We start from the raw sequence: 17,611 nt of genomic DNA, 5'->3' as shown, positions 1-17,611 counted from the left end.
AACTTTTCATAATTAGATGATAGAAAAAATACTAATAATTAAATGACTACTGATGTAATTTACCCTTAAATTATGGATGTTGAAGCTACTTACCACCGTTAATGGCTAATGAGTAAATTCAATTACTAGTTATGTATTATGCGTACAATTATAGATTTAGTCTATTTTTTTCAATTGGGTATTTCTAAGTCCTTACACTTTTCGTATTTTGCAATTTTAATCTTGACACAAATGAGAGTCGTTAATCTACTAACTGAATTTTTATGTAGATAAATTGACATGACATTACACATATAATAATATATATTGGCACATCGAATTTTAGAAATAGCATAACTTTACTTAATGAATTTAATAGTTATTATTTGGTAATGACTGAAATATTAAAATTTGGAGAGTGCAAGAGCTAAAAATATCATATAAAAGTATAGGGATTAAATTCATAACTTTTGCAAAATACAGGGACTAATGACAGAATATAACCTTGATTTGAAGATAAATGGTACATGATGAATCTCGTTCTGTGGTTGAAAACAATTCTGATTTACAGCATATTATCCATCCATCCATATATATATATGTACACATATATATGAAGCACCATAAAAAAGGAAGGTGAGAAAGTAAGCAAAATGGGAGAAGCAGAGGGGTGTAGCAAAGACAAAAGATGGAGTCTTCACGGCATGACTGCACTTGTCACCGGTGGTACCAAAGGCATCGGGTACTTTCCTCTTCCTATTCGATAAAAATAGGGTAAACTATACCTAATGTGACTAAAGAATTAATAACTTTACATTTTGATTATTTAATTTTAAAAAGATAAAAAAATGGTTATTGTTATTGGGTTATTAAGTTTTTTTTTTAAAAGATCGACTAACGAGTTTTAAGCGACAATTCGTCGACTGGTATGTGAATTAGTACCCATTAATGAATAGAAAAACATACATTAGATCTAAATCGATCTAAAATTCTTGAGGTTTAAAGTTGTTTTATAAAAAAAAAAAAACTGAAGTGTAGAATAAAAGGGGAAAAAAAACTTTCGAACAGAGAAAGTCATATAACAACGATTTTAATAGCCTAGTGACTTAAAATGAAAACTTTCGAATAGTTCATTAACTATTTTGTAACTTTTGAAATTCAATAATCAAAATGTAAACTTATTAATTGTTTAATGACCTTAAATATAATTTACCCATAAAAATAACACGAGAAAAATAACTAAAACACAACACCACACTTAAAGGGATAATCTTATTTTCGTGTTGAGACACAGATTTGATGTGAATCTAGTGGAAATCCACACGAAATGGTTACTTTTTTTTCCCTTTATTATTATTGTCTTCAACGTGTTTGTTTTTATGTCAATGTGACAAACCAAGTATTGTGCAATTAATACGATGATGATCATGTTGCGGAAGCGACGATAATATTAATAACAATATTATCAGAAATATTTAGATAATTATTATGCCAACAATTATACTAAGAAAATTCCCAGTTAAATTGGAGGGGTCACAATGGTCCCGCTTAAAACCCAACAACTAGACAGAACTCACTTAGATATTTATAGCAATAATAACTAAATAAATATAACCAACATAAAGCTATTAAATAAAAGCAAACAAATAAGAAATAAAATACCAGAGTTTTAACGAGGTTCGGCCAATTTAGCTTACGTCCTCGGACACTACCAAATTAATATTTCCTCTAGAAATATTACAAAGGAGAAGATTTTGGGATGATACAACCAAAGGGGGAGGGGTTCTATATATAACAAACCAAACCCCCTCCCTTTCTATCTTTTCCTAATGTGGGATATTGCCAATATTCAACAAATCTCCACCTTGGCGATATTCCACATCTTCGAACATCTTCTCATAACACAAACTTCAATAGTGTCTTCAAATTTGCAACCAATCGCCTTCTTCCCTTTTGGTAGTTGTGCCAGCTTCCACGTCTTGTTTTTCTCTAGAGATTGCATTTCCTCTTCCATTGCACCTAACCATCTATTATTCTCTAAACTCTGAATGGCTTCGGTGTAAGTGGATGGAATATTATCAACAACTGGAAGTGCATAAGCTACCATGTCAGTGAAACGAGCAGGTTTCTGAATTTCTCGTCTCTGCCTTCTGACTGCAATTGGCTCTGATTGCTGTTGAGGTTCTTGGGTAGAAACCTCTTCCTCATCTGACTCTGCATCTGCCAATGAAGAATCACTAGTGGTACCTTTTGCTGGAATTACCACACTCTGCTCAAACTCCACCTGCTGCGGAGTACACTCCACCTGCTGTGAAGTACTACTCACTCCTTCTGGATTTACCTTATTCAACATGGCAGATTCATGAAAGGTAACATCCCTACTGATTATCGTCTTCTTTGCCTCTAGACACCACAAACGATATCCCTTAACACCAGCATTGAAGCCCATGAATAGAGCCTTCTTTGCTCTTGGATCTAACTTTGATTCTTTCACATGATAATATGCAATAGAACCAAAAATGCGCAAGGTGTCATAATCAGTAGCAGGTTTTCCATACCATTTCTCCAAAGGAGTCTTGCCATTTATAGCAGATGATGGCAAATGATTGATGAGATGTTGAGCGTACGTCACAGCCTCAGCCCAAAACTTTCTATCTAATCCAGCATTAGATAACATACATCGAACTTTCTCCACAAGCGTTCGATTCATACGCTCTGCCACCCCATTCTGTTGCGGTGTTCCACCTACGGTGAAGTGCCTTACTATGCCACAATCTTGGCATATCTTCAGGAATGGATCGCTTTTATATTCTCCACCGTTGTCTGATCGGAGAACCTTAATCTTCCTTCCTGTCTGATTTTCAACTTTAGTTTTCCACTTAAGGAAAACTTCAAGCACCTCATCTTTGTTCTTCATATGAAACACCCAAACTCGTCTGGAAAAATCATCAATAAAGGTGACAAAATAACGTCTTCCTCCAAGTGATGGAGTCTTGGACGGTCCCCATACATCAGAATGCACATAATCCAGAATACCTTTAGTATTGTGAATCCCAGTGCCAAATTTCACCCTTCGTTGTTTTCCCAGAACACAATGCTCGCAAAATTCAAGTTTGCAAGTCTTTGTACCTTTCAATAATCCTTGCTTGGCTAGAGTTTGCAAGGATTTTTCACCAGCATGGCCCAAACGCATATGCCACAGCTGTGTTGCCTCAGCGTCCTTCTTGGTACTCGTAATTGCTGCTGCTGTTGTCCCGACCACTGTACTACCTTGGTAGTAATACAGATTGTTCTTTCTTATGCCTTTCAACATCACCAATGCTCCTGAAGTTGCTTTAAGAACTCCATCTCGTATTGTCACAACTAGGCCTTTAGATTCTAACGACCCCAAAGAGATGAGATTCTTCTTCAACTTTGGGACATATCGTACATCCCGCAAAATTCTAGTAGATCCATCATGACTCCTCAGTTTAATTGAACCTATCCCGGCTATTTTACATGTGTTATCATTACCCATGTAAACAACCCCTTCATCTAGTTTTGAAATTCAAAAAACCATTCCCGAATGGGACACATATGATAGGAACAACCAGAATCCATGATCCACTCATCTGCATATAATGTTGAAGATGTCATACTAAGAGAAAAGTCTGACTCTGCTTCACTATTGCATTCTGCAACATTTGCATCTTGCGGAGTCTTCCCTTTTTTCTTCAATTTTGGACAATCTTTCTTCCAATGTCCTTTTTCTTTGCAAAAAGAACATTCATCTTTGGCAACAGCTCGACCTTTGGACTTTCTTCTCTTCCCCTTAGACTGACTTTGCTGACGACCTCTTGTTACCAATGCTTCCACTGCTGCTTCACCTGAACCTTTCAACTTATCCTTTCGGCGTAGTTCATAGCTATACAATGCAGCAGTTACTTCATTGAAAGTTACTTCCGATTTTCCATGAAGTAGAGTAGTTTCAAGGTACTCAAACTCCTCAGGAAGCGATCCCAACAACATTAACGCCAAGTCTTCGTCTTCAAAAGTCACATCCAAATTCAACAAATCAGCCACCAGCTGATTAAAATTGGTAATGTGCTCGTTCATCGTGGTACCAGGAACATAACTGAAACGAAACAGTCTTTTCTTCATATGTAACTTATTTTGACTGTTCTTCTTCAGAAATTTCTCCTCCAATGCTTTCCACAATTTACTTGCAGAAGTCTCTTTACTGAATGTATACTTCTGCTCTCTGGAAAGACATGATCGAATTGTACCACATGCCAATCGGTTGATGGTCTTCCATTCTTTATCATCAACCCCTTCTGGTTTTTCTTCCTCAATGGCAATATCTAGACCCTGTTGAAAGAGGGCATCTAGAAGCTCACTTTGCCACATGCCGAAATGACCTGTTCCATCAAAAATTTCCACTACAAATCTCGTATTTGCAGTTCCAATCCTCGGCAAAATGTACGAAGTGGAAGTTGTTGATATGGATGGTTTTTCTTCTGTCATTTTTGCCATAGCTTCTACTTAATAGCCACCAAATGCAGAATACCCACAAGCTTTAGGAAATGTTTCTGATGTGTAAGATCAGACTAAGCTGCAAACACAGAGCATACTACAAAACCTTGGCTCGGATACCAATTGTTGCGGAAGCGACGATAATATTAATAACAATATTATCAGAAATATTTAGATAATTATTATGCCAACAATTATACTAAGAAAATTCCCAGTTAAATTGGAGGGGTCACAATGGTCCCGCTTAAAACCCAACAACTAGACAGAACTCACTTAGATATTTATAGCAATAATAACTAAATAAATATAACCAACATAAAGCTATTAAATAAAAGCAAACAAATAAGAAATAAAATACCAGAGTTTTAACGAGGTTCGGCCAATTTAGCTTACGTCCTCGGACACTACCAAATTAATATTTCCTCTAGAAATATTACAAAGGAGAAGATTTTGGGATGATACAACCAAAGGGGGAGGGGTTCTATATATAACAAACCAAACCCCCTCCCTTTCTATCTTTTCCTAATGTGGGATATTGCCAATATTCAACAGATCAGGCATGCAATCGTAGAGGAATTAGCTGCATTCGGAGCGATTGTGCATACATGTTCTCGAACTGAAACTGAGCTCAATGATTGCTTACTCGAATGGAAGGCAAAGGGTTTACGAGTTACCGGTTCAGTGTGTGATGTTTCGAATCAAGCTCAAAGAGAAAATCTACTAAACACAGTTTCTTCTGAGTTTAATGGGAAGCTTAACATCCTGGTAAATTACTGCAAACATTTATGTGTATGTATATATTGCAAATTCATCCTCGAAATAGGCTTGTTTAAATCTTTTGATTACTTGTGCTCTAATATTCAAGCTAGATCTTGTCATTTAATCTTAATCGGGGTTAATAAAGTAATTTTAATACATTTCATCAAAAAGTTAAGGGTAAATTACAATTGACTTCACCCAACTATGGTTTCTTTTTCAGTCACTCAATTATCGAAAGTTACAAAATGACCACTCAACTATTAGTAAATTGTTTTTGGTCACTCAACTATGAAAATTTACAAAGTGGCCGCCTAACTATTTAATTTTGTAATTATTTGTCACGAGCTGGCTAATGTAAAAAAAAAACACTCGAAAATTCAAGATAGTTTGGTGACCAAAAAAGAAAAAAAATAATAGTTGAGTGGCTACAATGTGGTTTACCCAAAAATTAATGATAATTGTAACCTTATAGAATCAAAATTTTTTTTCAAGGGAGATCAAATATGATATAAACTATCTAGTAAATTTTAGGTGGGGTTAGAGGTGTTGATGGCTAGGAGGGCCGGGCTGAGTTTGGGCTGGGTTTAAACATGATATTGATATATTTTATACTTGTTCAAATTGAACCTAGCAAAAAATATGAGCCTAATATTTTACTCTAGCCTACCCATCTTATATTTTAATTATTTTGAAAAATATTTATATTATTTTTATTTAATATTTAATATTTAATAGCTTTATATATTTTTTTGCATTTACTAAAATTTTATATATAGACATCTTAATATTTTTAATGTTATTAGTATCATATATTACTATAGATTTAATTTTTTTTTGTGTTGTAAATTTCATAATATAATAAATATTACAAACATAGAGAACGAGTTGAGTCGAGCATGGGTCTTGAATGCTTGAGCCTGAGCAAGGCCCATATTTTAAATTGGTCTAATTTTTTTGTCTAGACCCATTTTTTGAACCTAATATTTTGGGTTGGGTTTTGCAATTGTTCTCCTATTAAATTTTACTTAAATATGAAAATTCGATCCATTCTACTTGAATATGTTCAATTTAACAATAAAAAAGTTCAATATTTTGAACCCAAATTGACCTGAAGCTGAAATAACCTGAAAGGACCCAAATCCATAAATAATTCAACACGCAAAACCTGAGCTTTATCCTAAATGACACAAACCCAAAATAAATCGAAATTGAAATAACTCTAATATGAAATAATGTACACCTAAAATTCACACAAACCAAAATAACTCAAAGATTTAAAACTTGTACTAACCCAATCCAATCCATTAACAAAACTATCTTCAAAGTGAGATGTTTTCAATATTATATTTTTTACAAAGTTATGTTATTACGAGGATTTTTTATCTTTTAATGTGTTTATAGTTGAATGTATCTAAGAGGTCCCGCTATTATAGAAACTTGATTAAATTAGTCCCTCTATTATTAAAAAGAATCAATTAAGGCCTCATTGAAATAGATATAACATCTACTGCTTTAAAAAATATAATTTACAATTTAACAGAGTTAATATTTTTAATTTTTTTATGGCTTTGTAAATGAAACATTTTGTTTGGAATTGAAGTGCAATTAAATTCTTTTTGTACTAATGGGACTAAACTGATCCATTTAATAATGGGACTAAATTAATCTAGTCACTATTATACAGGGATCTCCCATGGAATTTAACCTATGTTTATATAAAATTAATAAAAATTTGGATTTGAATTGAACTCGTAAAATTTGCAGATAAATAACGTGGGAACGAATATATGGAAAATGGTGACAGATTACACGGCGGAAGATGTTTCATTTTTGACGAGCACCAACTTCGAATCTGCTTATAACATTAGTGTATTGGCACATCCCCTTCTGAAAGCTTCCGCCGCTGCAAGCGTTGTGTTTATCTCTTCTATTGCTGGTACATTACCTGTATTTAATACGGCTATATATGGAGCCAACAAAGGTAATATTCTACACGTTTTATATTTATAAAATTATTTTTTTACATATTGTATTTTATTTTATTTTTGGGATAAAGCAATATTTAGTCTTTGAACTTGGTATTTTTCAATTTGGTCATTGAACCTTTTTTGGTCCACATTAATCCCAAAACTTAGTAATCTTTTTTTCTTATTTGGTCCATGAACTTAGTTCAATTAAGGTGTGATAATGTACGACTTTAAGATTGTGACTTTAAGATTGTGTCATGTCATCACCTAAGAAATTTAAAAAAATTGTATAAAATCTTAAAGCTACAAGTTTAGGGACCAATATCAGAGTTCCACACCATCATCCCTAACAAAATCCAAGTTTGAGGACTAGATTGAGAAAAAGATGTCATGTTCAGGGACTAATATGGACCAAAAAAAAGTTTAGAGACCAAAGTTGGAGTGTTGTCAAGTTCAAGGCGTACTAAAATTGTAGTCTAGATTTTAAATTGGCATTAGAACTTCAAAACTTTCTTTTCGAGTCTTTAAAATATCACTATCATATCAATAAGGTCCTTCTGACAACCTAACTAGTAGCTTAGGTGTTAATTGCCAGCTCAAATATAGTGTAGAGTATATTTAAAACGTATGGTTCAATTTTAATTACGTGCAAACAACATGAATGTAATATGTTCCCAATTTGATTCATGTATTTTAAATATATACCATGTCAGATCTGAACTATCATTTAATGCCTAAATTGATATCCAAACTGACGAAAAGACTTGATTAATATAATACTAATACTTTGAAAACTCAATTAAAATTTTTTTTTTGTTCAAGGACCAATTTAAAATCTTAGTGATAATTTGAGAATGTTCAATACAATTAACCACATATATAAGCAGGTGGTAGGTAAAGCCTTGGCCCCTTCAAATGAAAAATTTGTGCTTTAGTCCCTCTAAAATTGTCTGATTTTGTTGCAGGGGCCATGGATCATCTTTCGAAATTCTTAGCTTGTGACTGGGCAGGAGATAATATTAGGGTTAATGCCATTGCACCAGCACTCATCAAAACTCCCCTCTCTCAACGTGTAAGAAACTCTTCCTTATGCTTATCTTTTATACTCCCTCCGTCCCAATAAACTTTTAATCGGTCTTGAACAAACTCGTGCTGTAAGGAGCTTGAGTTCAACTGAAATTTCAAAACCCGGTTCGAGCTTGATTGAATTTCATTTTTAAAGTTTACTCAAACTTACTTGATTAGACTTGTTCACCTAATATGAAATGGACTCGATTCTTATTCTTGAATTCAAACTATGTAATTCTTTTTTTTTTCTCAGTCATTGAAATTTTATTGAAACAAAATCTATAATTTATGTTAGAAGTTCAAGATTGGATTGAGATTTTTCAATTACTAATAAAAATATATAATCTTAAAAAAAGGATAAACTACACCCAAGGTCATTAAACAATTAGTAAATACACGTTTTGGTCACTCAACTTCAAAAGGTTACAAAATGGTTATTAAACTATTTGAAAGTTTTCATTTAAGTTTCTAAGCTATCAAAAAATTTGATATAAGTCACTAGGTTGTTAAGTTTTTTTTAAAAAAAATAAATAAATCAGCTAGGAAGCTCCAAGCGACGATTTGATGATTGGTACAGTGGGTCAGTACCCATTGATGAGTAGAAGAACATACCTTGGATCCAAGTCGATCTGGTGGTCAGTGTTGGATATCGGAGAAGAAAGTTGTCTGGATTTTGGTTTGTAGATTTGTGATTTTCAAAGCTGTTTCATGGCAAAAAAAAAAGGGGTTGAATTGTAGAAAAGAAGGGGAAGGAGAACTTTTGATTGTGCAAGTGGCACAAACAAAGAAACCTATACCACAACGATTTTAACAGTCCAGTGACTAAAATCAAAACTTTTGAATAGTTTAGTGATCATTTTGTAACTTTTTTAAGTTGAGTGACTAAAACATAAACTTACTATAGTTTAGTGACTTTGGGTGCAATTTACCTTAAAAACTTGATTAAACTTTTAAATAATTAAGATATTCAAATCAGCGGGCTCGATAGTTTGACTCGATAATGATAAAAAATATTTTGAACCTATTTCTAATCAAATCCAAATAACTTTGTGTTACATTTATTAGGACTCGACATTTAGTTGTCATCATAATTAGACAACTATAGACATAATAGATACATTGATATATTACTTTTGCAGTTTTTTGAAGATAATGAAGAAGGAAAAAATGCAATCATAAGCCGAACACCATTAGGACGGGCCGGTGAGCCAAAGGAAGTGTCGGCTATGGTTGCTTTCTTGTGCCTACCGGCGGCTTCATATGTAACAGGGCAGCTTATTTTTGTTGATGGTGGGATCACTGTGAATGGCCTCTGTTTTCCAAATCAAATTACAAAACAACATGAGCCATGAGCCACGAGCCAACTCAAATGTGTACGTTGTTTGTAAGTTGTGATGTATAAGACCTGTTTGGGAAATGAGCAAGAGGATGTTGGAAATAAGTTATTGCAAAAAAAATCTGTTAGCACTTACTGGAAAATAAATAACGAAATATGAAATAAAAAATTATTGCGTCGGGGTAAATCCATCGTCTTAAAAACGAATTCACCGTGATCGGTGTAATCATGAATTGGATCTCATCCTCCAAGGTTAACACAGTCCTTCGATATTTGTACACCCGATTATGGAAGATGAAACTAGATTGGTGTTGCTCTTCTCAGGAAATTATAGTAGGAACAATTCGTAAGAAAGTTTAGAGGGGTCATAGTTGATCCCGCTTAAAACCCAAACTCGTAGACATAATTTTCTCTAAAGTGATTAAGGAAAAGAAGACAATTTATAAAGAAATCACAGACAGAAAGCGGAGGAGAGGAATGTTAACATAAGGGGAAAACGATAAAAAGGCAGGGGCAAAGGAGTAAAAAAAACCACTAAAACTACCCTCACTATTTTCGTCCAAATAGCCAATAATTCCTAGATTTTTTGGCACAGTAACTATGTGGAAAAAATAAGACTCTTGAAAAAACATGTGATAAGCCCATGGCCCAATTGCTTAATGAAAGTAAGAAGTACAATTATATAAAAACTCTTAATAGCTTGTATTTAACCAATATGGGATATACCCACAACACCAACCCTTTGCATTACCAACAGAGGATTCATAGCCACCATTTAATCCAAACTTTAATAGTATTTTTGGAATGAATATCAAGTTTATATATGAGCTTTGGTCTAATGTGCAATTTGATTCATAAATTTTGATTAAGTGCAATTATTCACGTGAAACTTGAATTATGATTCATATGTATACATGAAACTTTGATTTTGATTCAATTGCCACATCTAAAGTAATGAATACTTACATTTATTTTCAAATTTTATTAATATAACTGTTTGTAGATACAATATATCATTATAAAAAAGTGCTAATTCAATAATGCTGTTAGTGCTTTAGCTAAGAAAGCCCTATGAAAATCTACCAGAAGTTTCCAACCCTAACAACAAGAGTCTTTAACAACCTCTCTATTCACGCAAGGGATTGGCACCACCACGAACCCTCATTTGAGATATAATCGGAGACCATTCTCCGGTTGGTTCATGTTTTGATTATCCTTCAATGATCATTGTCCCACCCACCAATCGAACCTGAACCAAATATTTGAACCATCGCCTATTTCCCATTTAAAACCCTTGGCCACTATCTCATAAACCACTCCAAGTAGAGGAAACATTTGGCTCAACTTCATCACTCAAGAAAACATTAATTTTGAATTTTAATTTTCCTTTTGGATTTTTGTTAATTCAATTTGTATGTTTTTAATTCGTGATATCAAATTCATTTAGGAGTTTTATAATAATAAAGATACACAAAAATAATATTTAATGCATCATTAGTGAAATAATAATATGACACATCATCATTGAATAAAACAAAAAATAGTAGAAGATTTATAATTATTTAATCGATTTTTCTCCTTTAACCCACTCTTTGAGCAAATCAGACCTATAAAATCCAACGATTACCATTCTTTTATGAAGAAGAAAAGCTTAATATATCATTTGGTATTCGAGATCAATATTCTTTTTCTAATGTAATATTTGAGTGTTTAATTCGGGTTTTAGAATTGATTTGAGGAAAGTTAAGTGCTTATATTATTAGTTTTTCTTCATGATTTTGTTAATAGAGTAAATTTAGTCTTAGTTGTAAATTTATTGTAGCGACGTAAAATCTTTAGCTTGGTCACTAATTGTGGCGATTTAGTAAAAAATTTGATTTTAAAATAAAGAGGAGTCGCCACCGATCCTTTTTCCTAGGTGTGATCGGACACCTAATAAATCATCTTTTTTTTGAGAAAAAATGAAGACCAAATTTAAGTCTACGTGAAAATCCAGAGAAAAAAATTAGGGTTCGGGAGTCGGTTACGCGCGAGGAAGGTATTAGCACCCTCGCGACGCCCAAAATTGGTATATTATAAAACACGTGTTGTCTTGATTTTCAAAAATGCGAATTCAATGTAACATTTAGTCGTGATCCGATTGAAAAGACGAGAAATCTTAGTTTTTCGATTTTTCAGAAGGGTGTTCCGTCTTTAACACGAGCCGACAAATTCCATCCAACATAGCGATGAAATCTACGGCTTAATGTTAAATCGATACATTGCCTTATTTATTAAAAAAACAAGAATAAGATTTTTGAAATAATGCAAAGCAAATTAATAAATAAAAATAAATAAAAGACAAATCTTGAAATATATTGAAGCAAATATAAGTGTGACAATAATATTATAAACAATAAAGATTTATGTAATACTAGAATTAAATATGAAATGGAAACAATGGGTGTATATACGTAATAATGACATTGAGAATATGTACGTAAAATAGGAATGAAAAAGGTTTACATAATAATACTAATATGGGTACATAATATATATATATACATAACATATTTAAAATGAACATATACAATATACATATATAACAGACCTATACTAATAATAATAGTAAAAATAGTAACAATAAAATGAATGTAAAAAATATATATATACGCATACTAAAATATATGTACTAATAATAAATATAATAGAAATAAAATAAATGTAATAATATATACATGGGAATAGTATATATAAAAATATAACTAATAATATTGAAAATATATATATAACACATAGATGATATGTACATATACTTTAGAAACGATAACAATAAAATGAATTTATTAATACGATACATAGACACGTACGTATGAGTATAAATAATAAGGATATTAGAAATACTTAATATATAATATTTGAAATATATGCATAATATAAAAATATATATAATGTAGTGTTAAAATATATATAAAAATATACATATTAAAAAAATAATAATAAAAAATAAACTATTGATAATATTTCACAAATATATATATATTAAAAATATACATAATAATATATAAAATGTAATATTAAAAGCATATATAACGTATAAATATCTATATAATATAATACATAAGTATATTAAATACACATACATATATAAAAGATTATACACAAATACATAATGATAATAATAATATTGAAATATATAAAAAGGCAAATATGATAAAAATATTAAAATAAAGTATAAAGGAACACCATCAATAAATATACATATACGTATACGTACATAACAAGTATACACTACTACTTGCAAATAATACAATATAATAAGTATATAGATTATAATTAATAATAATAAATAACAGAAAATAATAACAAGATAATTTGAAAATAAACAGTAAACTAACAAAAGGACTAAATCGAGCATAAAACAAAATTTTGGGGCGAAATTTGAAATAAAATAGGACACGGGGCCGAATTGTAACGCGCGCGTGACTTAGAGGGACCAAAATCGAAATTTACCCAAATCATTTAAGACGATGCGCATGGCCAGGGGCTAAATTGTAAAACTCAACAGAATCCAGGGCCAAATTAAAAGCGAAAAACCTTATTGTAAATGCATGAAAAATCGGAAGGGCTAAATGCAGAAATATCCCTTCCGTTTAAAAAAAGCGGATCCTGATCGGAGCGGGTCGGGTCGACCCGACCCGGTGCCAAAACGACGTCGTTTTTCTTTAAACGGGGGGGACCAAAACGCACCGTTTTGGTCCCTATAAAAGACAATTTTTTTTTAAAAAATCAGTTGAAAGGGGAAAGGAAAAAAAAAAGGGAGAGAAGGGGAGAGGAGAGGATCTCCGGCCAAGGGGGGCGGTCACCGGACCTTCGCCGGTGCCGGCGCCGGCCAACGTTTTTCCCCCTTTTTTATTTATTTTTGTGTTATATTTTTTATGTGTTTTAGTAGGTAAAGATGAGAAAATAGGTTTAAAAAAAACGAAATTAAAATAAGAAAAAAAAAAGAAATTACCTTAGGTTTTAAACTTTCGATTTCAGTATCTTGGGGCTTCTGATTTGGTATTATGCTTGATTTAGTATCATTGGAATTGATATTCTATTTTTGTGTTTTTTAAAATTGAATGCTTTTTCTTTTTTATCAAAAATTTGCCGAATCCCTATTTTATGGTTTACATTCGATTTTTATACACTTTTTGTTTCTCTGTTTTGCTGTTGCGTGTTCTGCTTTGTCTTTGCAGGGTGGTTGAACGGTGGAGGTGACAGTGGCATGGGCTGGTATGGTGGTGGCAGAGACTGACAGTCGGGGGCAAGTGGGGAGGGTGGTTGCGGCTAAAGGCTGATTAGGGTTAGGTGTTTTGTTTTTTTTTTCTTTTGATTTTGGGTATTGGGCTAATTGGGCTAGGGTTAGTTGGGCTAAAGTTCATTGTAATGTAAATGGGCCATTCGGGTTTAGTAACTGGGCTTGGGGTATTTGGTTTAATGTGATTGGGTTTTGGGGTTTGGTGGGTATTGGGTTAAATTTGTAAATGGGTTAAATGGGTGATAGTTATAAATAGGTTAGGGGTATTGTAATGGGCCAACCGGGTTTGGGTATTTGTAAACAGCCTGAAATTGGCCTGTAACATTTATTTAATTTGTTAAATATAGTCCGATGATTGTGGTTTAATTAAAGTTATAGGATTGATTTTGTAAAAGTTAATTGTTAATATTATTAGCTAATTATGAATTTTAATCAAATCAATTTTAAAACCTAAATTAAACACTAAAAAAATTAGCATTCTTACCTTTAGGTACCAGAATGTATAATTTTTATCAAATACATGTACCAAATTAGACCAAAAAACAACACATGTACCACATTAGAAAAAAGTGTCAAACTTAAGTACCAAATTATGTATTAAGTTTTTTTTTCTGATTTCAGTGATTAAATTATTTTTTTCTGAAAGGTTCAGTGATTTCGATCCCACTTAAAACCCAAACTCCTAGACAGAATTTCCTCTAAAGTGATTAAGGAAAAAAAGACAATTTATAAAGAAATCAAAGACAGAAAGCGGAGGAGTGGAATGTTTTTTAGAGAGGGTTGTGTTTCTATTCAGTGTAAAAGAAAATGAGGAAATCAGCCCTCTATTTATACTAGTAACATAAGGGAAAATGATAAAAAGGCAGGGGCAAAGAAATAAATAAATAAATAAAAGCACTGAAACTACCCCCACTATTTCCATTCGAACATCCGAAAATTCCTAGATTTTTCGAAATAGTAACTATGTGGAAAAAATAAGTCTTTTGAAAAGAAAAAAAACATGTAATAAGCCTATAGCCCAATTGCTCAATGAGACTAAGAAGTACAATTATATAAAAACACTCTTTAACAGTTTGTATTTAAACAATATGGGATATACCCACTAACACCAACCCTTTGCATTACCAACAGAGGATTCATAGCCACCCTTTAATCCAAACTTTAATATTATTTTTGGAATGAATATCAAGTTCATATATGAGCTTTGGTCTAATGTGTAATTTGATACATAAATTTTGATTTGGTGCAATTATTCATATGAAACTTGAATTGTGATTCATATGTATACAAGAAACTTTGATTTTGATTCAACTGTCTCATCTAAAGTAATGAATACTTACATTTATTTTCAAATTAGATTAATATAATTGTTTGTAGATGCAATATATCATTATAAAATAGTACTAATTCGATAATGTCGTTAGTGATTTAGCTAAGCAAGCCCTATGAAAAAATGGATTCACTCTGGACCTCATGTCACTATTGCTATAGAACTCCATTTTTGCTGGCATATAATAAGCTGAGCCTACCAAAAATCTACCAGAAGTCTCCAACCCCCAACAAGAAGAGTCTTTAACAACCTCTCTATTCACGCAAGGGATTGGCACGAACCCTCATTCGAGATATAATCCGAGACCATTCTCCGATTGGTTCGTGTTTTGATTATCCTTCAACGGTCATTGTCCCACCCACCAAGCGAACCTGAACCGAATATTTGAACATCCCCTACTTCCCATTTACAACCCTTGGCCACTATCTCATAAAGCTCTCCAAGTGGAGGAAACATTTGGCTTAACTTCATCACTCAAGAAAGCAACATTACTCATGTACTTGTTTCTAAAAACCCGACACCAAAGTGAATCAAAATTCAAAGGCCGAAACGCATATTTAAGTCATTCTCAAATTACACATCCCCTAATTCATCAAAGCTTTTCTCTGTATTTATATTATATTCAAGTTTTTTTACCGAATTGACTTCACGAGTCAACCAAACAAACTCAATTATAAATGATTAAAAAAATATTTATTTTAAAAATAACAATTATTATTATGAAAATATTTGTCTTTTTTACGAAAACTATAGCTTTAAAGGGATTGATAAAATGAAAAGTCCCTATAAAATAACTAAATAATCAATTGAGCTCCTATCATTAAGGGTTTACATGGAAGTTGTTTTTTTTTTTAGAGTTTAATTGATTGCTTATATTTAATTAAGGACTTAATTGCCGAGCAAAAAAGAAAAATTAAAGACTCAATTGAATGTTGTTTTTAATTGAGGCCTTAGTTGATTATTAAATTATTTTACAAGGATTTTTCATTATATTAAACCTTTTAAAATATATATGATAAATTAATTGATAAAAAAAATTTAAGACACACCCATTATATGGGTATATATTTATACTTTCACCCTAATAGTTGCATAATTATCTAAGATTTTCTTAGTTGCGAATATTTTGGGAGCACAAGGGTTAGATCCTGAATGGAGGTCTTTGAATTATTTGTTGGAGTTGACCAAGAAAAAATGCAAGAAGGAATTTTTATGGAGGATACAACATATAGTGGAAAATATGGGAGGATCAAAATGCATTTTGGTGATTCGGAAATAACTGTTTTTCTCTTATGTGAACCCTTAAGCGAGTTGATTGTTGATATCAATTTCGAAAGTTGAATGGCATGAGTTCCTGAACGAGTTCAACATTGAGAAAAGTATTTAGTTAGTTGAGTGTTTTGGATGTGGTGATGTAACAATTGTTTTATCCTTAGGTTATGTAAAGGTAATTAGGGGTGAGCATTCGATCGAATCGAGTGAAAAATTTCGAGTTATTCGAGTTCACAAGTCCTATTTTATCATTCTAAATTAATTTAAAATTTTTTCGAATCGAATCGAGTGAAATGAAATTCGAGTCAAGTCGAATCGAGTGAAATTGTTCGAGTTAAATTAAAAAAATTAAACATGTTAAATAAAAATATTGTTACATTTTAACTAATTTCATGTTAGAGCATATAAATTTGAAACCATATATATTTGGAAATTTTTCAAAGCAAAACAATGAAAATAATAATAAGATACTTGAGTATGACAAATTTGAATCATTAATTAGGTCCCATAATAATTATTTTAGAAATTTTTTATATTTTAAACTTTTTATATATTTTTTAGAATTTTTTAAATTTTGTATAATTTTTTAAAATATAAATTTCGAATTTTATATAAATATTTTAAATTTTAAAAATTAATTGAAAAATTACTTTAATTTTTTTTGTAATTTTTGTTGTGAAAGAGACCGATTTGTTGATTTTCAAAGCTGAGAGGGACCAAAAGTGTATTTATATCAATCCGTTATTCAAATTATTCAAGTTATTCGAATTGAGAAATTCAACTTAGTTCAACTCGAACTCAAAACTTGAATTGAATAATTCGAATAAATTGAGATTCAAAATATTTTTCGATTTTTTGAAATCGAATCGAATCGAGATTTTGGTGTTACAAATTTATGGTGTTGATAATTGGTTTGAAGGGCATGGAGACAAATTATTGAATTTATTTAGGTTACCGTTGATTTAATTGTAGTTAAAGAGAGAGTAATAAAGTAAAAAAGGCCTTTGGGTCTACATTTTATGCTTCTATATAATAAGCAAATATACATAAGCCCTTTGAAAGAGAGATTTTGTTACCGTTGCTAATATGTCTTCAAGTCAGGCACA

At 31.7% G+C, this 17,611-nt stretch overlaps 1 protein-coding gene across 2 annotated transcripts; it reads left to right on the top strand.

Moving 5' to 3' along the window:
- Positions 1 to 530: 530 nt before the first annotated feature.
- On the top strand, positions 531 to 9,726 carry LOC107944114 (tropinone reductase homolog At5g06060). 2 transcript variants are annotated; one of them, XM_041085936.1, is made up of 5 exons: positions 531 to 721; positions 5,049 to 5,256; positions 7,015 to 7,231; positions 8,183 to 8,289; positions 9,425 to 9,726. In XM_041085936.1, the coding sequence occupies exons 1-5, from the start codon at positions 633 to 635 to the stop codon at positions 9,635 to 9,637; spliced, it is 834 nt and encodes a 277-aa protein (XP_040941870.1). In that variant the 5' UTR covers positions 531 to 632; the 3' UTR covers positions 9,638 to 9,726. The 2 variants fall into 2 exon arrangements, with proteins under 2 accessions (XP_040941870.1, XP_040941871.1); XM_041085937.1 differs by having other exon boundaries at positions 555 to 753.
- The last annotated feature ends 7,885 nt before the right edge of the window (positions 9,727 to 17,611 follow it).

This window comes from Gossypium hirsutum, chromosome A13 (assembly GCF_007990345.1).
Source record: "Gossypium hirsutum isolate 1008001.06 chromosome A13, Gossypium_hirsutum_v2.1, whole genome shotgun sequence".
Classification (NCBI taxonomy): Eukaryota; Viridiplantae; Streptophyta; class Magnoliopsida; order Malvales; family Malvaceae; genus Gossypium; species Gossypium hirsutum.
This window is presented reverse-complemented; position numbering and strand designations above follow the sequence as displayed.

Excerpts from the sequence above, each read along its gene's own strand:
- LOC107944114 (XM_041085936.1), top strand. The coding sequence starts at position 633 with ATGGGAGAAGCAGAGGGGTGTAGCAAAGACAAAAGATGGAGTCTTCAC. Across the intron at positions 7,232-8,182 it reads TATATATGGAGCCAACAAAG|GGGCCATGGATCATCTTTCG; the intron begins GTAATATTCTAC and ends ATTTTGTTGCAG. Across the intron at positions 8,290-9,424 it reads AAACTCCCCTCTCTCAACGT|TTTTTTGAAGATAATGAAGA; the intron begins GTAAGAAACTCT and ends TTACTTTTGCAG.